General features: G+C 43.9%; 1 protein-coding gene across 3 annotated transcripts in view; it reads left to right on the top strand.

The window, feature by feature from the left end:
- Window positions 1–27121, top strand: part of APPL2 (adaptor protein, phosphotyrosine interacting with PH domain and leucine zipper 2) — a 96646-nt gene that overhangs the window by 56863 nt on the left and 12662 nt on the right. For all 3 annotated transcript variants that reach the window (XM_088453616.1, XM_088453597.1, XM_088453606.1), the window contains exons 11-18: window positions 1988–2176; window positions 3143–3185; window positions 13210–13266; window positions 13357–13445; window positions 13580–13744; window positions 14468–14523; window positions 16157–16331; window positions 18526–18562. In XM_088453616.1, the coding sequence (XP_088309742.1) occupies window positions 1988–2176; window positions 3143–3185; window positions 13210–13266; window positions 13357–13445; window positions 13580–13744; window positions 14468–14523; window positions 16157–16331; window positions 18526–18562 (811 nt within the window). The remainder of the gene's footprint in view (window positions 1–1987; window positions 2177–3142; window positions 3186–13209; window positions 13267–13356; window positions 13446–13579; window positions 13745–14467; window positions 14524–16156; window positions 16332–18525; window positions 18563–27121) is intronic.

Below are 27121 nucleotides of genomic sequence, written 5' to 3'. Positions count from 1 at the left end.
CGCTATTGGCCCCCCAGTTTTTTTTTATAACTTTTTAAAAGTAATTATGGTGAAATTTGACACAGCCCCACCTCGTGTCTGTGTGCTACGTGCTGATATGAACCGGTACACAGCGGATCAACTCCTATTTATTGCCCATACGTACTGGAAAACTGAGTCGATAAAGGTTGATATCGGCACATATTACACAGACACAATGAATGTGGACGCCTTAGTACACAACACCACTGTCAGAGGCAGGAATACCTACTGGCTAGCATTGGCAGCTCCAGAGGTGGGGCTTCAGCGCAGTGCAAAATTCAAATAGGTGAACCTCACCAACTGCCATCCTCACTGGCAGTTGGTGTGACTCTCCTATTTGAATTTTGGACAGCGCTGCTGACTAGGGTGGGGAACAGCTGCCCTTAACAGAGCACATGTGTAAACAGGTGGCCTGGATGCTAATGGCGAACACCTTCATCACTTGCTATGACTTCCTCCTGTTTCTCATAGACCAAGAGATGTCTGTGTCACATTTCACTAAATTACGTCAATTACTTTAAAAGTTGGGGCCAATAATGGAATACCCTGTATAAGGCTAACTGCAGGTACATTGGCGCATCTATAATGGGTACAGTGGTACACACGGCCCCCACTGCACCCATATAACTATTATTCTTACCTATCTGGAGACCCACATCAGGCAGTACTGAAGACTAAAATCACTGAGAAAATGGTGTGGCCCCCATTTTCCCGGTGATTTGCATATGTGCAGTAGAGATGTCTCCTGGAACATAGCATGGGCACCATGTACCCGGAGACCTGACAGTAGACTTTATCACAAAGCCAGAGTGTACTGCAGTGCCGGAGAGCAGGGGGCCCGCATGGGGGCTGCACACGGGCCTCTTCTATCTTAAACTGCCCCTGTGCAGGTATAACTACATAGTAGGAAGCCATTAATGGTTGTTCCTATATGCTACCTCCAGCTTTAGACCTTGAAATGGTATTGTAGTTTATTCTGTGACTGTGCTATACTAGACCATCAGAATGTTATAGGCCTAGAGTATGTACAAAAGTTTTACAACTAAACATTGCAAGGTCCTGATGGTCTTAGTGACAGAAGTTGCTGTTTTCCCTCTCACTATACAGACTGACATACACAACATACTCCAGTGTCTGTGATGTAACTGGGTAATGCTCCGTTCACTAGCAGTACATGTCATTGGCCATTACAGAATTGTACATTGGTATTTTCACAGTGACTGCTCCTTGGGAAATTTCTTATCATAGGTGGCCGAGACACTTGTTATTATTAATGATTGCGCTTACAAGGTCGTTTTGCAGCCCTCGTCTACGTTCTGCTCATTCTATCTGAATACATGAAAACCCAGTTAGTTGATTGGACCTCAAGGGCAGTAGAAATACCTCCCAGACCAGTACTGCGAAGATTAAAGGAAAAATGAATGTGCTTATTAAAGCTCTGACTATAGTCATGCACAGAAAGTTTTATATGGCGTTTTCTTGTTTTTATTGACTGACCACTTTATGTGCTTTATATAAGAATGCTTTTCATACTACAACAACCCTCCTCCCTTCCCCCAAGTTGAATTACCTTCCTAAGGGCTTATATCATGTGTTTTCTTGTGGTTTTTGTTTTCTTTTCAATGCATTTTTCATTACAAAATGTTGCAGCAGCATGTTGTGTATTTTGCATTCACCACATGTTAATACACTGAGAAACTTCAGGGAGCTTGAAATCTTTGCTAGTGTGTATGTGGCCTTATATGGTCTTACAACAGCATGTTATAAGCATTGAAAACATCAAACAAAGAGATGTACATATTTTATTGTTTTATTATATATCTAATAAGTATTTAGACTGAAAAGGTTCATGATATAATTTCCTGTAGCAAGTAATATAGCAATTGTTTAGACCTCTAATTCATTATGCTTAGTACTTTTACATTTAACGAATAGTCTTTTTTTTTTTTTTTTTTGTACCTTTCAGTAAAACTGGCTTGGTTACCACAAGTTGGGAACGATTGTATTTCTTTACACAAGGGGGAAACCTAATGTGTCAGCACCGAGGTGAAGTGGCTGGTGGTCTTATTCAGGATTTGGACAATTGCTCAGTCATGGCAGTGGACTGTGAGGACAGACGCTACTGCTTCCAAATCACATCTCCCTCTGGCAAATCGTAAGAATTACAAATGTTTCTTTGTTCTTTTTAGACAAATATTTATGTGAAATACTTAGTGGCCCTTCTTATTGGACAATGTGTATCACATGTCTGACTGATTTACACAAGCACTGAACTACCAATGGCATATAAATTATTTGACTTGTATGGTGTATATTTGTGATAAGAAAGTCTGCATATTCAGCCCTCTAACCTTCAGAGAAATCCATTACATGCTCTTTGTATACATCACACATGTAATCCAAAAACACCCTTCAGATTTCCCCACATACCACAAGGCATATATGCCTGCTCTCCCGGAAGTTGCGGGAGGCTCACGATTTTTCGGGTAACCACCCTCAACCCCGGTAGAGTAGTCACTTCTTCCGCATTACTGCCCACTTCCTAGTGAATTAGGCAGAATGGGGAGATTTTCCACAGCAATCAGGGTTCTCTGAGTAGAAGTGGGGCTTAATGACGCGATTCTTCAAGCTACACCCCTTATTTAAATATGCGGTAATTGCTGCAATTTCCAGTGAAGGGCTTAATGACATGAAATGTCAGGCCCCGTCCCTAACCCCATCGCCGCCCACCTGCTTCTCCTCAAATACAAGATGAAAAATAGGTGTGCCTTAAGATGTAAGGCGTTGTCCAGGCATGGGCTGATGAAGGACTTGTATAGGCATTGCAGGATAGCCACGGCAATGGACCTCTGTGGTGTGAGATGTTCGAAGAATTCCCAGGGATGAAGGGTGCAAATTTCTTCTTCATTCATTTTGGGAGCCCAATATTATGCACATATATACTAATTAAATTAAAAATGTAACACTACAAATATCCCTGATGGGCCCTTGCTGTCATGAATGATTTAAACATAAAATATCAATTTAGGTGAAAATTAATTGAGAGGCTGGTCCGTCCAAATATTATAGTTGACATTGTATGGGGTATAGAATAATATTTATACTATGCTGATGTTTCTAGGAGCCTCATCCTCCAAGCAGAAGGAAAGAAGGAATACGAGGAGGTAATTTTCTCCAGTGTTTTTTTAATACTAGTATTATTGTTTATTTCATTAGTATGTATGTACACTGTGTAGTGTTATTTAATGATATTGTATAAAGTTATGTGTTCAGAAGGGCTGATTTTAAGGTTCTAGCTGTTCCTGGGTATTGATTGTTCAAGGGTCATTTTAAAAGTATACCACAGTGCTGCAAACTTGAATCTGCCAAGATTATACATCAAGTGACAAGTACACCACAACGAGAACATATCTTGTTTTAACAAAAGGTTAAAACTAAATAAATGCTTCACATGCTACAAAGAATGTTGTCTAATGGGTTTCTTGCAGGTTTAAAATATGGGTTTTAACTCAAAGGACAGACAGAAGTTGTCCTGTGGTGGCGCACTCATTTTAATTAAAATATAACTTTTATTTCTTCCTCAATAAAAATGTAGGTACAGCGAAATAATAAAAAAATCACATAAATAAACATACGCTTGTGAAGACAATACAAATAAAGACTGTGCTTAAAATGCAGTCCCACTGTGTATTATTTGGCTGTTATTATTACGTTTGCCTTTGATCTGTTCTCAGGTGCATTCACAATTGTAAAGGTGTGTTTTTAACATCATTATTCAAGTATATAATGAGTAATAAGATCATGCTTTATGTCCACTAGACACACTCAATTCATAAATATAGGGCAGATCAGATGTTCTTGTATGGAACTGAAGTGACCTAATACATAGATCTTCTCATATTAGGAATTTAAATCTCATACATTCCCCATCTAAACTCCAGAATATTAATTCCCAGCAATCCTACTATAATGCACAAATAGTCCGTTGGATGTGAAAAATGGATCTTACTATATAAATAGCTGTCCACTTGGGGGTTGGTTATCTTGGTTTATTACTTTCTAATTAGTCCAATAGCAGATGGACATTGAATATACATCACGGTCCAAGATAGAATTCCCCTGTTATAATGATAGTTCAATTCATAGGTATCTCATCATATTGGTGTTATGAATATGGACAATAGGTCTTACAACCTGTATAGCTATCCACTGGGGATTAGTCTGTCTCGGATTGATGCCCTCTAAATAGTCCACTGGCATATGGACAATGTAATGGACAGTAATTTACAGTATATCTAGGTCCGAAACAGAATTTCCCTGATGGTAAAATCCCAGGTATCTCAACATATAGGTGTAATGAATATTGGGCCTGATTCAGACCCACTCGCGAGCGGCTGTCCGCTCGCAAGTGGGTCGATGTTATGCACTGAGCATGCGCACGACGGAGGGAGCTCCGTCGTGCGCATGCGCCAGACGCGACGAGCGAAGGAAAGTCCTTCGCTCGTTGTGTCCGATCAAAGGGGGCGTGCTGTCAATGTTGATTGACAGCACGCCCCCTTTGGTGGGCGTGCCGGGGGCGTGCCTCCCTGACGGGGGCGTTCCCACGGGAACGCCTCCCGTCAGAAGCCGGCCCACTGACATCACTAGTGATGTCAGTGGGAGTGATTTTGGCTCTGATAGAGCCAAAATCACTCCGGAGCTTGCGGTTGAAAACCTCAACCGCAGGCTCCGGCTCGCAATTTCGATGGTCGCGATGGTCTCGACCATCGCGGCCATCACAAAGCACGCTCGTATAGCCTGTGGGTGGTGACCCACAGCTATACGAGCGTCCAGGAGGACACTCCATGAAAATGGAGCCCGGCCCTCATTCAGAGCGTGCGCTCTGCTCAGAGCGTACGGCTCTGAATGAGGGCCATAGACCGTAGAACATGTATAACTATCCACTGGGAATTAGTCTGTCATTATCCTCTAACTAGTCCACTGGCATATGGACAATAAGTATATGCTGAGGTCCAAAACAGATTTTCCCCATTATACTGATAATACGAATTCTAGATATCTCATTTTATTGATACAATAGCCCATTATTTTCAATTATACCTCAGTGTCCTGAGTATGCTTATTATTTACTCTGTTAAAAGCTTTCTGTGGACACCTATTTGAGTTTATATTCGTTTTTCACTTAGTTCCGTTATCCTTCATCATAGATCAAAAACCAATTAAGATATTAGGTATATTGAAGAGACAGCATTATTTGTAATAACTATATCTATTTTAATTTATTATTCCCTAATCCCTTCCTCCATCCAAGGGGAATATATACATTTAATTCCCAGTTATATCCTTAATACCGGGAATTATTATACAACATTTAACACATATGCCATATAAACAGACCATCTGTGTCTGCTCCAACCTTTAAATAAAATAGATACTATCTCACTTTACATATGCTGATCAATCTCTCATTTTACATATGTAGGTCCGTGACTAGTGACTAGTGGATAATTATATGTCGCCTAGTGTACGTCCCTTTTTATTCAGGAACCCACAGATTACAGCAATTTATTATCTAGTGGTTGCGCTCAGAGAGATTTAAGTTCATATATAACTGCACCGTCGTGTATTATTTGTTAAATGCACAGGCTGTCCCGTTACGTTCTGATCATCTAATAAACTCAGATATTCATGTGTTAGTCTATACTCTCACAGGTTATTATTCACCTGCCTGTTTGGTTTAAATAGCTTGTATTACACACATTCATTAAATGTTAAATTTGTATTATTTTCATGATAACCTGTAAAAGTATATACTAACACATGAATATCTGAGTTTATTAGATGATCAGAACGGAATGTGACGGGTGCCGGACTATAGGTTGACAATATCTAGATAGACACCAGATGTTAGACAGTCAGTTGGTCGACTGGGACAAAAGGTCATCAGGGACCGAAGGTCAGCACACTAAAGGTTAACATGTAAGAAGGTCAACAGGTATAAATGGTCGATATGATCAAAAGGCCAAGATAAAAATGGTTGACACTTTATTTTTTTTACTATATTTTTTTAGCCTTAATCTTCACCTTAACCCTCCCCTTGGTGCCTAACAAAATAATTACGCTAAGGACTGAGCTAAACAATTTTAGTTTTTAACATTTGTTATATTTCATTGTCTTTGGCATAATGTAACTTGCTCTATCTATTGTCTAGGACAGAGTATGTCTGCAAGTGTGTCTGCAAGAAATGTTGTAAAAATATGAGATATGGTAAGAACTTACCCTTGTTATCTCTATTTCTACGAAGTCCATAGGGTTCCACAGGATACCTTGGGGTATAGGTGTGACGTCAGTCGCAGGGCACCAAAGAGTTAAGCTTTCAGCCTCCCAGGATGCACTAGGTCCCCCTCCTATACCCCGCCCCCAGGCCAAGGCACCTCAGTTAGTTACCAAGCCATAGGCCGGAGGAGGAGAAGGAAGAGAGAGAACAAAGATCTGGACACATACAAGAATCACATTCTCACCAGAGGGAGACGGAAAACCGGTGACCAGAGCAAAGCCCATCTGCAGCACAGGTGCGACAGGGCGGGAGTCCTGTGGAACCCTATGGACTTCGTAGAAATAGAGATAACAAGGGTAAGTTCTTACCATATCTCATATTTTCTACTTCAGGGTCCATAGGGTATCCACAGGATACCTTGGGGATGTCCCAAAGCAGTATCCTTTAAGGGTGGGGACGCTCCTGTGCAGAAAGGAGAATCCGCCGCCCGAAGGAAGCATCCTGAGAGGCGAAGGTGTCAAACCTGTAATACCTCACGAAGGTATGGACAGAAGACCACGTAGCAGCCTTGCAGATCTGAACTGCCGAGGCACCACGTCAAGCTGCCCACGAAGGACCCACAGACCTAGTGGAATGAGCCTTCAGAGAAGGAGGGACCGGTAGGCCTTCATGAAGATAAGCTTCAGAAATAGCCATACGGATCCAGGCTGCCAAAGTTTGCTTTGAAGCAGGCCAACCCTTTTTACAGAAGCCATAGAGGACAACAAAGCGTCCGACTTCCTAAACAAAGAAGTGCGGTCCACATAAGTCCTTAAGGCCCGCACAACATCCAAAGAGGCCTCACCCACGGAAAGACCCGGTGAGTTAAAGGCCGGAACAACTATTTCCTCGTTAACCTGAAACTGGGAAACAACTTTGGGGAGAAACTCGGGCCGAGTGCGGAGCACTGCCCTGTTCCCATGAAAAAAAACCAAGAAAGGGGGTCTACAAGAAAGAGCCCCTAACTCAGAAACACGTCTGGCTGAAGCAACGGCCAGAAGGAAAACAGTCTTAGCTGTTAGCCATTTAATATCCACTGAGCCCAGTGGTTCAAACGGCGGTCCTTGGAGAGTCCTCAGGACCACAGCCAAATCCCAAGGCGCCACAGGTGGAACAAAGGGCGGCTGAATACGGAGAACACCTTGCATAAAGGTGCGCACATCCGGGATTGTAGCAATCCTACGGTGAAACCAGACAGATAGGGCCGAAACCTGTACCTTCAAAGAAGCAAGGCGAAGCCCATGATCTAGTCCCGCTTGCAGGAAGGCGAGAATCCGAGACAGACGAAACTCCCGCGGTGCATAACCTCTCGGTCGACACCACTGGAAGAACGTATGCCACACGCGATGGTATATCCTCGCGGAAGACGGTTTCCGAGCTCGTAACATGGTACACAGCATAGAGCTGGCAAACCCCCAGGACCTCAGCATGGCCGTCTCAACAGCCACGCCGCCAAAGACAGCCGAGTCAGGTCCGGGTGAAGACAAGGACCCTGAGACAGAAGGTCCGGTCGTAGCGGCAACCGCAGAGGACTGTCCACGGACAGACCCTGAAGGTCTGAGAACCAGTGCCGTCTGGGCCACGCGGGAGCTATCAACAGGAGCGTCCCTCCTTCCTGTTTGAATTTCCGGATTACCCGTGGAAGAAGGGAGACCGGAGGGAACAGGTATGCGAACCTGAACGTCCACCGGACGGACAGAGCATCCACCAGAGACGCCCCTTCATCTCTTGTGCGAGACCCGTACACCGGCAACTTGTTGTTGTGCCGGGACGCCATGAGGTCGATTTCTGGAAGACCCCACCTGTCCACCAGTAGTTGAAAAACGTCCGGGTGCAGGGACCATTCCCCTGGATGAACGTCCTGGCGACTTAGAAAGTCCGCCTCCCAATTTAGCACTCCCGGGATGAAGACCGCTGATATGGCCGGAAGATTGCGCTCCGCCCAAACCAGGATCCGAGAGACCTCTACGAGAGCCGCCCGACTGCGAGTTCCTCCTTGCCTGTTTATGTAGGCCACGGTGGTAGCATTGTCCGACTGGACCTGCACCGGGTGACCCTGGAGAAACCGCTGTGCCTGCAGGAGAGCATTGAAGACCGCACGGAGTTCCAAGATATTTATTGGAAGCTCCGCTTCTGTCGGTGTCCACCTGCCCTGGAACAAGTGTGGACCCGAAACTGCTCCCCAGCCTCGAAGACTGGCGTCCGTTGTCAACAGGACCCAATTTGGAACCCAGAACGGACGTCCCTTGTTGAGGTGGGTCATCTTTAACCACCACGCAAGGGACAGGCGAACCTCCGGGGTGAGCACAATCGTCTGGAACTTCAGAGACTGAGGCAGCCCGTTCCACTTGGACAGGATCAGGTGCTGCAGAGGTCTAGAGTGAAACTGGGCGTATTCCACCATGTCGAACACCGACACCATGGAGCCCAGTAACCTCATCGCCGAGTGTAAGGACACCCGGCGGCTGTGCAGACAACTGCGCACCCTTGACTGTAAAGCAGAGATCTTGTCCTCCGTCACGAAGATCCTTTGCTGTCCCGAGTCCAATAAGGCTCCAAGATGCAGAATCCTCCGAGACGGGATTAGAGTGGACTTCTGCCAGTTAATTAGCCAGCCGTGCCGTTGCAGCAGTGCAATGGTCAGGTCCAAGTGGTGTAACAGGAGCTCTGGAGATCCTGCCACCAATAACAGGTCGTCCAAGTACGGCAACATGCGGACTCCTTGCAGCCGCAGAGAAGCCGCCATGACCGCCATAGCGTCCTGTATGTCCAATGACACCATGTAGTCCCCAGGTTCCAGCGCCAGAATGATGGACCGTAGGGTCTCCATCCGAAACTTCGGGACCCGCAAAGACTTGTTGAGTGCTTTGAGGTTGAGAATCGGACGATATGACCCATTGGGTTTCTGTACCAAAAATAGATTTGAATAGAAACCCTGGCCCCTCTGGGAGAATGGAACAGGCACTATAACTCCAGCCTGGAGCATAGTATGCAATACCTTCCACAGCTCCGTAGCCTTGTTCCGGTCTGATGGTAGACCCGTGGTGAAGAATCGAGCCGGGGGTCTGTGCCGGAAGGAGAGGGCGTACCCGTGAGAGACCACCTCCAGAACCCAAGTGTCTGTCGTAGTGAACGACCAACACCGGGAGAACTGCAGCAGGCGGCCTCCCACCCTGGGATCCCCCAAGGGGAGACCCGGACCGTCAGGCCGCAGTCTTGTCATCTGGCTTGGGGGCCGGACGTCTGGTACTCCATGCCTGTTTCCGGGGCTTGCCCGATTTCTTAGGGCCAGCCTGTCGAGGAAACGACTGTGGTTTGGGCCTGCCCTGGGCCCTAGATGACCGAAAGGACGATGGTCCAGAACCAGAAGGAGCAGCGGCCGACGGGAGACAAGCAGATTTGGCTGCCGCCAGCGTGGCCACAATCTTATCCAGATCCGGACCGAAGAGAACTTCTCCGGTAAACGGCAACGCTTCCAGACCTTTCTTGGATCTGCGTCCGCCTTCCAGGATCGCAGCCACAAGGTGCGACGAGCAGCTACCGCTGCTGAAGAAATTCTAGACACCAGAGTACTAATGTCTAGAGCCGCCTCGTTGATGTAGGTGGCCGAATCACGGAGATTGCCAATCAACTCCGCTTGTTCGGCCGGACAGTCGGATTCAAAAGAAGCCTCTAATGAATCCGCCCAGCGCTCCATCGCTCTGGCAACCCAGCAAATGGCCATAGCCGGCCGTGCTGCCCCCCCTGCAAGGGAATAAGCGGACTTCAGGCAGATTTCTACCTTGCGGTCCGTAGCATCCTTAAGGGAGGACATGGATGGCATCGGCAATGTGGCACTACGGACAAGACGGGTCACGTGAGAATCCACCTGTGGAGGGGATTCACACTTAGCAAAATAATTATCCGCGAACAGATAAGCCACCGCCAGGCGTCTCTGCGGCTGGTATCTTTTGCCAGGTTGTTTCCACGCCTCCTCTAAATGGTCCACCAACTGACCCGAAAGAGGAAAGACTGTGGCATCGCCCTTCACATCTTTGAAAAAGGCATACTTAGATTTAGCCGCTGGGGGAACTTCGTCCTCAATCACCAAGGCTGTGCGGACCGCCCGAATAAGTCCAGGAATATATACTTTGGACTTAGCATCAGCGTCCTTAGTATGGAAAGGTTCCTGATCGTAAGGATCCAGAATCTCCCCATCATCAGACGTCCCTTCGTCATCCTCATAAGGAGCGGACAGAGACGCCACCGGCCTTTTATGAGGCCGCATCACAGACTCCCCTTGCAATACATCCGACAAGTGCTGTAAAGAACTCGTCAGGGAGTTAACCCACGCTGGCTCCTGAGAAACCGGGAGCGGGGAAATAGGGAGACTGTGGGGTACCACCAATTGTCGTGGGAACCCCTGCATGGGTGACGACACCACAGACTGCTGGGACAAACCCATCGGAGTAAACGCGGGCTGCGGAGCTAACTGGCCCACTAAAGCTGTTAACGCCTGAGCGAAACAAGCCCAGGGCGGCTCCTGTACCGGTGCTGTAACCGTAATAGGCCGCGCCATGGACAACACTGCCGGCAAAGGCCCTCCGCGCTACCCTCCCCCTCCGCTAACGGTACTTTGCACGTGGTACACTGTAGCCGGAGGGGAAAATCACTTTCAGACATGATGGCACCACGTATGTGACCTCTCTCACCAATTAAGTATTAAATAGGCGAGAGACCACCCTGCAGCACCGCACCGCAAGGGCTTTAGCAGAAAGAACAGGGACAGTAATAAAGCTGACAGTTTAGTGAAGAATAGTTACAGGCAGCGCTAGCACAGTCACATACAATGCAGAGAAATAACAATTCCTGCACTAACAGCGCTGATCACTCAACTACACAGACACAGGGCCTGGTAGGACACAGCGCTGCCTACACAGACCTGAGCCACAGCGGAGGAGAGGTATGCGGGGGGACCCAGACCACGATGCTTCCTTCCAGACTTCCAGCAGCGTTCACCATGCGTTGCAGAGAAGATGGCCGCCGAGGAGCAGAGAGAAGCTGGCCTGGGGGAGGAGCGCTGACACAGGACCAGTCAGCACAGTGCAGAGAGGGCTGTGTGCAGCGGGGGAGGCGCCGGCTGTGAGACAGGGAAGGCGCGCTCCCCTGGCATGCATTTAACCCCTGGGACGCCGCAGCGCTACCGCTCTGCTGCGGTCCGCTGTCCCAGGGGGTAGTGGAAGCGCAGGTTGGTCGCCTGGCTCCACGCTGCAGCCAGTCCCCAGGGAGCCCCCTGCCTGGGGACTTAGGACCATGTGATCAGCGGGGACCCACCGCGGGACCCCGCTGCTTACCTCTGTCCCCCTTGAATCCGGCCATGGTCCGGAGCATCTGGGGTCACCGCTAGCTGTGACCCCAGACGCCCACCAGCATCCCCGGATCAGTACCGGCGTTCTGGTACCGGCGGGGTGTAGGGAAGACAGCATGGACGTCAGGACTGACTGTCCATGCTGTTCATCCAGTTGTGCAGCCACAGCTGCATGAAGAATAAGCTTCAGGGGCTCTTCTAGCCCCCACTCCAACAGGTGCACCCGACTCCGGCCGGGCACCAAACTAAACTGAGGTGCCTTGGCCTGGGGGCGGGGTATAGGAGGGGGACCTAGTGCATCCTGGGAGGCTGAAAGCTTAACTCTTTGGTGCCCTGCGACTGACGTCACACCTATACCCCAAGGTATCCTGTGGATACCCTATGGACCCTGAAGTAGAAATAGCTTGAACTAGGATGTTACTTTTATTTAAACAAATGTGCAAAGGCCAAAAGGAACAGAAGGTCATGTACAGTAGCCTCCGATCCAGTGGGTACAGGAATGGAAGATCTACTGTGTCTAGATAGACAGTCAATAAGGCGACACCAGATGGTTGACATGCAAATGGTTAAAAGTTCAGTATTCTCATAGGTCGACATGATGAAAAAGTCAACACAGAACTGTTTGACACAAATGATTTTTAGAGTTAGGCCCTTGGTGAAGCGTTAGGAATAGTGTAAAAAAAATAATAATATATATATGTTGACAATTTGTGTGTCGACCTTTTGACCAAGGCAGCCATTTGAACCTGCTCACATTAGCTCATGTCGACCACTTAACAGCTGGCCATTTGACACTGTTGACCGATTGCTTGTCGACCATTTGGTGTCGACCTATTGACTGTCTATCTAAATATTGTAGACCTTTCAATCCACACCCTTGTCAGCCCTAGTAAATCCCTTTTTACCTATTTCTGCAACAAACTTGACTGTCAAGGATACAGTCAAGAAACATAAAATGAGCAAATTCATACATCTTGAGTTTATTGATTTGAGTGCATACCCAAATGTATAGAAATTTTAATCGTTTCTATGGATGTGTTTTACAAGAAGAAGAAGAAATATGTAGTCACCAAATTGATTCCACAATACCTGGTTAAGACTATTTGTCCTGTTGTGGATTTTACAATCCATTCCTTAGAATTGCATGTGGTTTAAGTGACAGATAGGGGGAGTCCACTAATGGCGCTTGTATTTAACAATCCTGTGGGAGGGAAGCTGCTGAAGTCAGGAGTCCAGCTCTTAATGCAAAAAGTAGTGGAACTAGGGCTTACCGCTCGTGTGTGTTTGTGTATATAGTATATGGGATGGTGGTCAGGATGTGTTGAATTAATCACGCAGATTATGTGTTGAGAACAAAGAACTACTTTATTGCTGATACAAGCACAAGTTTCTAACTAATTGTTCATACACTTCCTAAAGTCTTTCTGCAGTGCTCCTGGATATAAACTTGGCTCAGCATGTTACATTGACGTACTTATCGTCTGCTTGAAAATTGTTTGATAAAGTTTTTTCTTCTCAATTTCAGTGGATTTCTGCCATCAATAACATTTCGAGACAAATCTACTTATCAGATAATCCAGAGGTAATTTATTTATAAATGGTTACTTAATTGTATAGGATTTTATTTTTACTGCATGAGTTTACATTGTCTGTCTTCTTTGCCTTCTCACAGGCCGTAGCCATCAAATTAAATCAGACGGCCCAGCAGGCAGTGACTCCTATCACTAGCTTTGACAGAAGACATGAAAATGTGCATCAAAGGTATTTGGAAAGAAAATGATTCCATCTTATCAGAGATAATATTGATGAGAACTGTACTGTAGCTCTAAAATAAACAATGCTGTATAATTCTAAAGCAATTCAGCTAATTTCCTGTGTGTAAATTGTCTGTACAGTGAAAGCTTAAGGGAGACTGTACCACAAGAGGAATCAAATAGCCATGTGACAGAGGACGCCATTTGTGAACCAGAATCGGAGCAGCTAATAGTCCCCGGAACCCCTATTCAGTTTGACATTGTTCTACCGGCCACTGAGTTCCAAGACCAAAACAGAGGCAATAGGTATGTCAGTTTGTTGTTGTAATAATCAATGTGAAGTGTAGCACATATGTACACATTAGTTAAGGTAATGCAATGGAATATTATGAACTGAGAGACATTTATAAAAAGGAAAAGGTGTTACATTAAAATTCATAACTTTATGGCTTATGCTGGCCATACACGCTGCAATTATCGGGACGATCCGCCCAATATCGGCGGATCGCCGCGATAATTGTAGCATGGGGGGGAGCGACCGAGGGTTAAATATTGCTCGGTCGGGCATGCTGGATTGTCCAGCATGCCCGTCCGATGCGATATTTACCCGGTAACTGTCGGCCGCATCGGGCAGTGTATGCCCAGTGCGGCCGACAGACAGACATTTCCTGTGTTCCTTCCTACGGAAGGAACAGGGAAATGTCTCCTCCCCCGGGGGCAGAGCGCAGATGTCGGGCTATACACTGTGAGATTTCTCTCACAGTGTATGCCACGGACATCTGCGGCTGGCAGCCGGCCAGATAAAATGTCTGTCGGTCTGACAGACATTTTATCTTGCCGTGTATGCCCAGCATTACAATTAGTCTGCTTCATTGTTGCCAGAAGTGGTTAAACATTGTAATTTATTATTTTTAGTTTACTTTTATTTATTGGACACTAAAAAGTTTCTGCAGTGCCAATATAATGTATATAACTAACAATATGCAATAAATGCTACAAGCCCTTGTTGTTTGTCATTGTTCTTTTCAGGCGTACAAATCCATTTGGGGAATCTGAAGATAAATTTGAAAAGTCTACCGAGGAAGGTAATAATAACACCATAATATCAGTGCATTATAAGAAATAAGCAGAGTATACAGTATATTGCACAACTATTAATAATTTGTTTCTAAGCACATGTAAAAGTGAAAAGTACATTGAAAATAAAATCAGTTCTAAGCAGTTAACATTTTTTGCCTTCTGAAATGTTATGCCGTGTTGGAAGATTTCAGAATGCATTATGTTCTTTTGTTCTCACATTTTAAGTAAGAACTCCAGGTTTAACTGGAGTTTTCCTTTAACAGTATTCCCATTTTTAGATAGCAGAACATTCCCAGAAGCCCCAACTCCTTTTTTTAAGATGGGTACACACCTAAAGATTTTCTGTCCAACCATCCAACTACTTGACTGGTTGGAATGAAAATCTGGTAACGTATGGGAGTAACTGATGATCAGCAATTAGCTCCCAAACGCCGGAAAATGGACAAAAACTGTTTGAACAAATTGTTTAGATCAAACATTTAACAAACTTGTCTTACGACCATTTTCATCTGTTTTCTGGCATTTAGGAGCAAATTGCTGATCATCAGTTACTCCCATACCTTACCAGATTTTCATTCCAACCAATCAACTAGTTGGATGGTTGGACAGAAAATCTTTACGTGTATATGCAGCTTTACATTAGCTGCAGGAACAGCCAAAAAGCTCACCATTTTCTTTTTTCACACAAGGAAAAAATGAGGGGTGTTCAGACAAAGCAGAACTTGTTAGTATTGGTACGGTGGTTATTGAACATTTAGCAACTGTAAAAGGCTAAATTTACTAAGCGTTTGTTTTACAGGGATTTAGAAACTGATGCTATCTGCTGCGGATTATCCGCGGATTCTAAACTAAAAATACAGCATTTACTAAAGATCGGGCTGACCTTCTAAACAGAATATGCCATCAATCCCCCTTTAGTTTCGAAACTCATGTCCTACTGCAAAACTGATGCCACAAAACCGCCATGGGGATTCCAGTCTTGGGCAGACCAGCCTAGGGGGAACCTATGATTTGTGTCTCCTTTCTTCAGATGTGTCCTTATACACTATTGCCGCAGTCACGCCAAACAGCCCTTCTCAGCACGCCAGGTCCTGTGCAACTCGCTTGTGCCGAGCATCTCTGTCGCTAGAATGTGTATGTTAGTTACAATGCAATGTGACAAAACCGCCTAACAAAAGTGCATTGATTAATTTGATATGCAGCACTAGTACATCTGTGTGCAAATGAGTCTCAATCTGTATACAAAGTGCTACGATGCAGTGACCGAGACTGTTTTTCTGCTCGGCTCACTGGCGTTGTGCATCTCTCGCCGCATGGCATATAAAGGCTGTTTGTAGTGAGGACACATCTTTGTAGTGTCACCAGCCAGGCCTCAAAAAATGGCAAGACTGCAGCAGCCCCAGTGGAAAATGTAATGCAGCAAAGGAGGCCCCCACCCATTTGCTACATGGGGAGGAGCCTTTTTTTTTTTATAGGGGAGAAACTCCTGGAGTTCTCCATAAACTAAAGGGTTAATAAGCCCAAACAGGGTAAAACTAATATTAGTACAAAACTACTGCTGTTACATCTACAAGCAATGCATATTAAGTACACTCCAATAAAGAAAAATCTGTTTCTCCCCTTATCCCTACATTCCAGGTTTGCTATTGCAGCAGGTGTTTGTAGTTCGATTCTTAGGATCAATGGCGGTAAAATCAGACCATACAAACCAGGTCATCTTTGAAGCCATGAGACAAGTCCTGGCCGCACGAGCTATCCATAATATTTTTCGGATGACAGAATCCCACTTGATGGTAACCAGTAAAAGCCTTAGGTACAGTTATTTCTGTTTATGCTATACTTTTCTTCAATTAATAATATAACAAGCTGTATACACATACAGACGTGGACACATTTGTTGGTATCCTAGTAGCTTATAGAGACAATGCATCAAATCTCCTGAAATGTGGTGATAAATGCTATTGTTTGATGTATACTTGCATGCCTTTGGTATGAGCCAAGGAAAACTTTCAAAGAGATACATGCTGAACTCCAAGGTCAAGGTACGTCACTGGTTGCATCATCCAGTGGTTGTTGAGTGACAGTAGGCTCCATGGAAGAAGACCCAGGAGGACTAGACTTTTTGAACCCACACTGCTAATGGGATAATCTCCTTGGACAGATGAGTCAAAAAGTTTACTTTTTAGCAAGTCGCATCAGCTCTATGTTCACAGACAAAAATTAAGCTTTCAAAGAAAAGAACACCATACCTACTGTGAAACATGGAGGAGTCTCAAATATGTTTTAGGGCTCCTTTGCTACGTCTGGCACAGGGTGACAGGGCACAAAGAAATCTCAAGAATATTGAGCAACACTTACTGCCCAGTGCCAGAAAGCTCTGTCTCAGTCGCATATCATGGGTCCTCCAATAGGAAAATTCCCAAACCACACAGTTAAAAGTCCCCAGGAATGGATAACAACAAAATTGGACTATTCTGAAGTTACCTTCTATGAACCCTGAACTGAATATGGAACATCTATGGAAAGAGCTGAAACATGCAGCCTGGAGATGGCACCCATCAAACCAGAGACTTCTGGAGCAGTTTTCTCAGAAAGAGTCGACTAAACTATCTGTTGTCAGCTGCAGAAGTCTCATTGAGATCTACAGAAATCTCTTGATTTCAGTGATTGCATCTAAATGTTGTACAACAAATTATTAGGTTTAGGGTCCCATCACTTTTGTCCAAACCATTTTCATTTGTTGTATTATTTAAAATATTCTGTAGAATCAAAAATCTAATTCAGTGTCAGCTTTCTGTTAAATATGGAATAAACAATGATGGCTGCCAATTACTTTTGTAATTTTCAAGTTATTTCAGAGAAAAATATGAATGGTTCTTTCTTCGTGTAGGAGTACCAATAAATTTGTCCATGTCTATGTATTCACATCACTCTTACACAACTCGTTGGCAGAAGGCATGTATATCAACTATGGGTAACCATCAGAAGCAAATAGCAGAACAATAAAGGGCTTTTTACAGAATCTATAGACACATTGTTACTGGGAACATATTCAAAATTAAAGCATAAAAAAGTAATCTGAATTAGCTGGTCCTGATTTCTGACTGCCGATCCAATACAGGGCCTTAATCAGAGATGTACACAATGCCGATATTTAGGCAGTTGAGCCATTATCGGTAAACTGTGCGTGTGTCCGAGATGCACTGCACATGCATCGAGGTTCATTACCCTAGTCGTTCACAGCAACTTTTTACTCCAAGTGTGAATGACAGGGAATATTTGTGGGAGGTAACGGGGAGTGACTTCAAATAATGCAGCCATGTCGCGACCGTTTTTGGGGCATGTCACCGCCTGTGTCCTTGATCCCATACGCAATAAACATGCCATAGGGTTACTCAGAACTGCGATAATTGAATGATCTACGACTGATGCTGCATCTGTCTGCAGATGCTTTGGATTTGCTAAGCCGCAGGTGGGAGTCTCAATACATTCCTTTTCGCATTGCAGCTGAGTACGGAATCACAGCTGCGCAGGCATTAGGGTACGTCTCTGAATCAGGCCCACAGAGAGGAAAGTTACTTTCTGCAGGTAGGAACACTGCTTTTTTTTTTGCTTGGAATTGACAAACCGGAAGCACACATTTTAGAGATGTACATCTATTTCATACTGATTTTTACAGGCAAGTCCAAATTTTCACCTGTCAAAAAGGTTCTGGTAGGGAAATAGGTTTACATATGTATATCTGGGGCATTTCCTGATTTGTCACTATTGAGTTATTAGGAATGCTGTGATGTTTGCTATTTGTCACTTCCTGGTTTCCTAAAGTAGGAATTCTGATTCGATGATGAAACCAATATCTTGGAAATTCCATTTTTAATATATTAGGAACTACTTTCCTATGTTGCTATTTGTAAATTAAATTGTTAAGATTCTGTTGCACTTTTGTGTAGTGGCTGCTTTATGAGACAAAATACTACATTTGTAAATTGTTGTTTTTTTTATTGTAGATTAATAGATCCTCAGACACAAGTTACCAGAATACATGTGAGTGCATTTTTTTGTAATTTTTTTTTTTAAAGTTTGCTATGCTTTTTAAAAAAATAAATAAAAATAAGATAAACTTTTTACTTACCTTTTCTAGGCTATCAATCTTTTTTGAAAAAAGTAAATACTTTTTAATCTGCCTCCTTATCCTTTGCACATGGTGTAATTGCCGTTATATTCACTGTTCATCATAAAGAGGGAACATACCAATATCCAAAGTAAATAAATAAAACTCCACTTTAAAAGAACAGTGCTTTTATACATGAATGTTTGTTAGTACATAATGTAGTAAAAGTGAAACAGACAATTAGTAATATTGTGTTGTTTTACTGCCTATCCACAATATATTTTTTATAGCATTAGAAGTCATACAAAGGGGGGGCGTGGCCTGGCAGCCATCAAGACAAGACTGGTCTCTCTACAGCTCCCGTGTAGCGTCTACAATATTTGTTATTGGAGACAATATTGAGGGGATTCTGGGCACAAGACGGCACACATAGATCCCTACCACCTTTTCTACATGCTCGGTGGCCGAAACTACGGAGCTGGGCGATGGTATTAGCCTCCCCGCTGGTCACGGCCTAATCCCCACCCTGAAGCCGGGGCCTCAATTTACAAGCCCACATCCGACAGGGGCAGCGGTCGGTGGCGAGTGCAGCAATCACTTACCGGCTGCGACGCTGATTCCCCCTCTGTCCTTCCCCGCTCCACTCGCGGACCTCTGCTGTGCTCTCCCCAGACCCGGAAGGCGGACACATTCTGTGCTGACCGACGGCGCGGAGGGGACCCACCGCCCGGAGACATGCTGTGTGCAAAAGAAGCAAGGTGGGCGCCGAAGACAGCTGCCGGTGGTGTGCCTGCCCCTGGATGCCCTGCGGAGCTTACCCTCCGGTCCGCTCCGAGTCCTGGTCTCTCGGTGCGCCTGGAGGCTGTATGTAACCGCCAAGTGGCGCCTGCCGCCATTTTGGATTTTCTTCCGTGAGGTAGGGGAGCCAGTGATCATCACAGTGCAGCGGTGAGCGCTGATCACTGTAATACACAGAGCAGCTGCAGCTTTTACTCCATTTTATGAAGGGGGACACAGCTTTCATCTCCAGCTGTTCAGCAATTACCCCCTCCACCTGCAAGCAGTAACAGTTACCCTGCAGTGACCCTATCCATTCCATGCAGAACTTTCAAATTCTCTATACTTCACTGTATAAAAATTAAGAAGTTGGAGACAATTATAACATATGCATTCTCCAAAGAGGCCTACTAGGAATTAATCCCTACATCTATCTATATTACTAAATAAATGTCTCCCATAATTATTCTACACTGATGCTATACTTATTAACAATACCAGCTCCTTTAGCTCCCTCTTGTGGTGAAATTTTGGAAACTTCTCACAAAGATTTCTTAATATCCTCTGGAGACTGCCATACTTCACTCCAAGTGTCTTTCTTACTTATTATACCCAGCACAGGTTTTTGTTTTTCTCCGAAGTTATGTGACCACGCCCGGTCCGGTCCTCAACCATGATTTGACGGTAATCCTGATGGCTGCCTAGGTCCTTAGGAGGGACGGTACCTGGCCATGACCCAACTTTTTCTCTAGCTGGCTTCACACATGAGAAATATATACAGATTATTTTTCATGTCACATACTTACACTATTTAAATTCAGAATGGGGAAGGATAAGAAACAAAGGTCCAGATTGGAAATTGGTAGTAGATCGGATAGCGGATCCCATCAAGATCTTCGTCAGTTCCTAAAGCCCGCTGGTACCACTGCTGCAGATGAAACCTCCGCACCAGCCGCCTCACCTGCTGTCTCTTCTTCTCCAGACAGAATGTCTTCAGGAGCTACTCATACTTCCAGCCCTCCAGCATCTACCTTCCGGGACGAGATTAGTGAAATTCTCTCCCATGTTAGATCACTACCTACGAAACAAAACTTTCAGTCTCTGGAGGCCAAGCTTCAGTCTATTATTCGCCAAGAAGTGGCCACTATTCAATCGGATATGGTTGAATTGGCGACCAGAATTGACGGTCTGGAAGACTACAAAGAGGTATCTACGGACACATTCCACCAATTCACAGATATACTCTCTCACCAACAATCTGAGATCCGCCATCTTAAATCACGTATGGATGACCTAGATAATCACGGCAGACGCAACAATATCAGGATACGTGGCCTACCTGAAGATGTAACGCAACCCAATCTCACAGATGCCCTCACGAAGATATTTGGTGAAATCCTTGGCCTAGATCCCAATAGTGAAATCCTGTTTGATAGGACATATCGTGCTCTCCATCCAAGAGGTCTACCTACTGACAAACCCCGAGATGTTATATGTCGCCTTCATTACCACACCCAAAAAGAAGCTATCCTGCAGAAGGTTCGACAACTTGAAGAGGTCGATTTTAATGGTGACAAATTCAACTCTTTCCCGACCTATCATGGTATACCTTGCAACAAAGGAAAGCCCTGAGACCACTCACAGAACAACTTCGTAAACATTCTCTGAGATATCGGTGGGGTTTTCCATTTAATCTACAAGTAACTCATAATGGGAAAAATGCTGTTCTCCACACACCCGTTGATCTTCCTTCCTTCTTCACGGCTTTGGGTATAGAATCAGTGGCACTTCCGGATTGGGAGAACCTTCACAGCCCTTTAACGATTCCTTCCCTTCATTCTGACGGAGATAGTTGGCAATGAGTTTCAAACTCCAAGTGGAAGACAAGACTTCTATCTCTCCCAGTGTCCACGGAAGAGACTTGATTACTTCATTTCGTATACAAAATTGGTGAGACTGTTCCAGTTTTCCCTATCTACATAAGACCTCGGTCTTAACCTTATATTTAAATGTTTTGATGCCAACGCTCATTTTGATGTACTTTTAGTGCACCTTAACTAATTTTTGCAGTAATATCTGTGATGTTATATCATAACATGTCTGTAAAGGTGCCCACACACATACCGACTTGCTCCCAATCAGCCAATGTAAACGATTTCGCCTGAACTCTCCTCAGGCAGTCGTGGTCACGATTTCGAGTTAAAAATGTCCAATCTGACTTAAGATCTATCGTGCAGCCAGTGCATTGTATCCCAGATTGGCTAATCTGCCCTACAGCACGGCAGATCTGAAGATGCGATGTACGACAAGCGGGGACCCTCATCGGCACCGTGATCAAGTGTAGAAACTCACGATTTGGCCATTTTTTACATGATCTGTCGTCACGATTCGTCGAAATCAGCCAAATTGGATGAAAAATTCGGTATGTGTGTGGGCACCTTAAGTTTCATAATGTAAAGTTAGCTGTAAGATTCTCTTAGTAGAAATTAACTTAATTTCACAATTGTAAGTTTGGGTTGTTGTTGTTACTGTCCCTCCGAACCCCCCCAATGCTGCATTCTTTTTTTCACATCCTGGACATGGAGCTGATTTTTGTCTCCTGGTTGTCCAGATGCAGCATTTCAATGTTCCAATCTCTATCTACATTTAATATTTCAATTGTATGCTTCATATTTGCGACTGTTATTTTCTTTATTTTTTCTCTTTCCCTTCCCTTTTTTCCATCCCTTTTCCCTCTTCATAATTTTTCCATTTCTCAAAGGTGACACATATAATTGGGTAACTTACATTCTATCTCGAGGGGCGGATTGTTACGCTATATCCACATTAGGAATCTATGTCTAGTCGTAAACCTGTGTTGCGGATTGTCACCATTAATGCAAAAGGATTGAATATCCCTGAAAAGAGATCCCAAATGCTTCGATCCTTTCGTGCTGATAAAGTGGACATAGCTCTTGTGCAGGAAACGCATTTTAAGAAAGGGCACGCCCTTCCTTTAAAAAATTATTATTACCCACACACATTTTCTAGTGATAATCCAGTTGGTAAAACCATGGGTGTTGCGGTTTTGTTTGCTCGTCATTTACCAATATCTGACGTTTCCATACATAGCCTTTTAGAAGGTAGGGATATTTTGGTTAAATGTACTCTATACCATCAGCGTTTCTCCTTTTTGAATGTGTACACAGCTAATTCTGGTCAACCCTCCTTTATCGCAAATGTGTTAGACAAAGCTGAGACTTTACTGGAGGGGATCACAGTTGTAGGAGGAGATTTAAATTGGCCCCTTGATCCTCTTCGTGATACTTCTAATAAAAAATCTCATAGGCCGGGGAAGGAATTTAGGCGAATGAGATGCACCCTTCACGACCACCAACTTGCTGACACCTGGCGGATCGCTCATCCAGCTGAATCTGACTTCACTTTCTTTTCTGGCCCCCAACACACTTACTCGAGAATTGATTATCTTTTTTGAGTCACAGACATTTACATCTCATATCAAACACCTCAATAGGACCCATCACGTGGTCTGACCACGCTCCAGTTTTCCTTACACTTTCTCTGCCACAACACATGCTCAACCCTTGGTCATGGCGTTTCAACGACCTCTTTTTACAAGATGCCTATTGTAAATCCCAAATCGAGTTCTCTTTAGACTCTTACATTGAACAAAATGATCAAGATGATATTTCCAAGGTAACGATGTGGGAGGCACATAAATGTGTTCTTCGAGGCACTTGCATACAATTAGGTTCCTACTTAAAAAAACAGAAAACGCAGCAAAGGGATGCTCTTTTAGCTGAGATTAAATCCCTGGAAACTTCCCATAAAGCTTCCTTGTCCCCACATTTTTACTCTAAATTGGAAGAAGCTAGAGCTGCACTCCATAAACTCTCCATGGATAAAATAAAGCTATCTTACCGTAAGTGCCGTAGTCTCTTCTACCAATGGGGAAATTGACCGGGTAAGATGTTAGCTAGGGCATTGCGGGAACAACATGCTATTACATTTATCCAAGCAATAAAAGACTAACACAGTCATATCCATAATGAAACCAAACGAATCGCTGAGTCCTTTCGATCTTATTATGCCAAACTTTATAATCGAAAGAATCCAGGTCAGGGCTCGGATATTATTACTCATCGAGAGACAATTTCGTCTTATTTACCGACTGACGCAGAGAAGGCTTTTGACAGAGTTGACTGGGAGTTTGTCAGGTCTTTTACGGCATTTGGGATTAGGGCCTACATGCCTGCAGAGAATTTTGGCCTTATATGATGCTCCCACAGCAAGAATTAGGATAAACTGGTCTCTCTCCGACTCATTTGCTATCTCAAATGGTACAAGACAGGGGTGCCCACTCTCCCCACTTTTATTCGTTCTTTGTATGGAAGCCCTAGCTAGGGCCATACGGGGCCATGTAAATATTTCTGGTATCCACATAGGTGGTCAGGAATATAAATTAGCACTCTTTGCGGATGACCTTCTTGCACTGCTTACTAAACCAGCTATTTCTCTCCCGAACCTTATATCAGAATTCTAAAAATTTGGTATATTTTCAAATTTTAAAATCAATTATTCCAAATCTGTGGCAATGAGCCTGACTGCACCCCCCCTCCTTGGTAAATTCCTTGAAACAATCCTTCTCCTTTGTCTGGCACCCCACTAGACTTAAATATCTAGGAGTCTATTTGACTAAAGATTTGTCCCAATTGTTCTCAAACAATTTTATGCCATTATTGCAAGCTATCCGTTCTGATCTGACTAGATGGCGCATCACTCGTTTATCCTGGATCAGCAGGATTAATGTGATAAAAATGAATTCAATACCCAAAATTTTATACCTAATGCAAACCCTTCCAATTCATATCCCGCCAACATGGTTTACGGAAATGGAACGCCTTATTCGTAGATTTGTCTGGAACAATTCTACACCACGTTTTAAACATGCTATCCTATAACGCCGTAAACAAGATGGAGGTTTGCAGCTTCCTCACATCACTAGCTATTATCATGCCATAATGCTCAATTGTGTTCTTGAATGGACCCGAGCGGGGTGTGCCAAGCAGTGGATCATGTTGGAGGAAAGCAGTCTGGCTCAGCCTATAGAAATTGTCCCATGGCTTCCTAAACTACCAACTATTAGACATCCCACTATAACACCCACATTACGCTATTGGCAGAAACTACGACGTCTCTCCCATATTTCATCTATTGTTTCCCCTCTCACTTCCTTTCTTGGAAATCTGGATTTTCCCCCTGGGCTCTCCACACTGTCCTTTAAAAACTGGTCGAGCGAAGGCCTTTTTAGACTGGGTCAGATAGTATGTTCGTCAGGAGTGCATCCGTTTACCGAACTCCAGGAATTATGGCAATTTCCCCAATCCGAATTCTGGAAATACCTCCAAATACGGCATTTTATTACCTCCTCATGTAAGCTGTCTGATCTCACTAGGACACTCACTCCGTTTGAATCCTTATGTTCCACCTCTCAAACTCCATCTCATACTATATCCACATTATAATCACTAATTATTAGAAACTTGTTTAAACTACCCCCTGAATTTACTACAGTGTGGGAAAAAGAACTCCGGGATAAGGTCCAAGACATAGACTGGGAGATTGTTTTTAATAGCACCTTTGCTAGTTCTTCTTGTATAGCTACTCTTGAAACTCTTTATAAAGTTATATCACGTTGGTATAAATATCCAGTACTTTTAAATAAAATGTTTCCTCAGGTCCCAAAAATCTGCTGGAGATGTAATTCTGCACCAGGTAGCCTTCTCCATATATGATGGGACTGCCCTTCCCTGGCCCCTTTTTGGCTAAATGTATTTGAATGTTCTAAGATAATTCTTGGAGGAGAGGTCCCTAGAGATCCTGGTTTTTGGCTTTTAAACATAACCTCATCTTCTACATCTTCCTATAGGAGTTCCTTACTGAGGCACCTAAATAATGCTGCTAAAGCGGTCATTCATGTCTTGTGGAAATCCACATCCCCCCTCCCCTCCATTAAAGACTGGTTTGGGAGGATAGATTATTATATGGACAACGGAGGACATAGTATCTTTTTCTAAGGGTAGACCTACCGACTTTACAGCTATGTGGTCCCCTTGGCTGGTGTTCAAGGTCTCTACACAATATTCCATGTTTAATGGTTTAAACTCTGTTCCTGTAACTGTGTCTTTTTGATCCCTATACAACCTATTTGAGGCTATGATAAATCGCCCCCTTGATCACCCGTTAATCTACCACTCAATTTCCTCTTTCCCCTCTGACTTTCCTTTCCCCGAACTCCCCTCTATATTGGTTATTACTTATTTTTTATTATTTTTTATTGTTTATTTTATTTTATTGTATCTTTTATATGTGATTTATCTATATTATATTATGATTTTGACTGTACTATTTGAGATGGAAACTTCACCTGTCAACATTTGTATTGACATGTTTTTTCTGCTGTATTCCATCTAAAATGTCTGATCCTTTTTCAATAAAAACAATTTGCATAAAAAAGAAGTCATACAAAGAACATACCTATATTTTTCCCTCTCTTACAATTTAATTAAATAGAAAATATAATTTAGGTTTGTTTGTGGCCATTTAGGCTTTTGTTGATTTGTGTGTAAAATGTTCCTCTAGTTAGAATTGACTTGACTTAAAATTGCACGTCTGCAAAATCATAGTTTAATAAATAAAATAAAATAAAACCAAATTATTTATTTTGTGACACTTTGTGTTGAGGCATTTTTTTCATTCAAATGTTCAAATGAAACTTTTGGAAAATATATTCTTTAAACAGGAAAAAGCCTCATGCCAGTTTACTTTACCACCTGTATAATATTATTGCTACAAGCTGATGTATTATCAATAATATAGAGCAGTGGTTCTCAAACTCGGTCCTCAGGACCCCAAACAGTTCACATTTTCCAGTTCACCCAGCAGATTCACAGGTGTATTCATTACTCACTGACACATTTTAAAAGATCCACAGGTGGGGCTAATTATATCACTTGTGTTTCTGTGAAGAGACCTGGAAAACATGCACTGTTTGGGATCCTGAGGACCAAGTTTGAGAACCTGTGATATAGAGGCATCCCATGTTTTTTTTTTTATTGCCCTTATATTGTATTTGTAGGACATTCTTTTCAAATGAGAATTGTAGTGAGGCAATGAAGTATGAAAAATATAGGCGGGTACACCGACCTCTCTCAATTTTGTTGGTCCCCTCAATTACTCTTACTCTTTCTGTTCGGGACTCTCTTGATGCTAAGTTTGCCTTGTCTAATCACTCATCGCCTCAAACACCTTTTATGGTTTCATCCCTCTTTTTTCCCTGGTCATTCACCGCACATGGTCTCTACATGGGCAGTGGCTGGCATCACCCGTTTTCATCATATTCTGGGTGGATTCGCTCCACAATCTTTTTCAGATCTACAGGAAAAATATTTTCTACCACAGTCCTGTTTCTATCAATATCTCCAAATCCGTCACTTTATTACTTCATCTATTTCTTTTCCAGATTCTCTACGAAATCCCACACCAATGGAGCGCCTTTGTATCTATAGGCCCCTGGACGGGATGTAGTTAATAGACCGGCGGACGCAATCCCGCCGGTCTAAACCCCGACACTACCTGCCCGACGCGGGACTTAAGATAGGTGTCGAAATACCGACGCCGGAAGACCGACCCCCGCCATACTGATCGTCGTGTGC

Source organism: Taudactylus pleione, unplaced genomic scaffold (assembly GCF_031769625.1).
Source record: "Taudactylus pleione unplaced genomic scaffold, aTauple2 ptg000040l, whole genome shotgun sequence".
NCBI lineage: Eukaryota > Metazoa > Chordata > Amphibia > Anura > Myobatrachidae > Taudactylus > Taudactylus pleione.
Note: the sequence above shows the minus strand (reverse complement) of the source record. Positions and strands in the feature narration are given on the sequence as shown.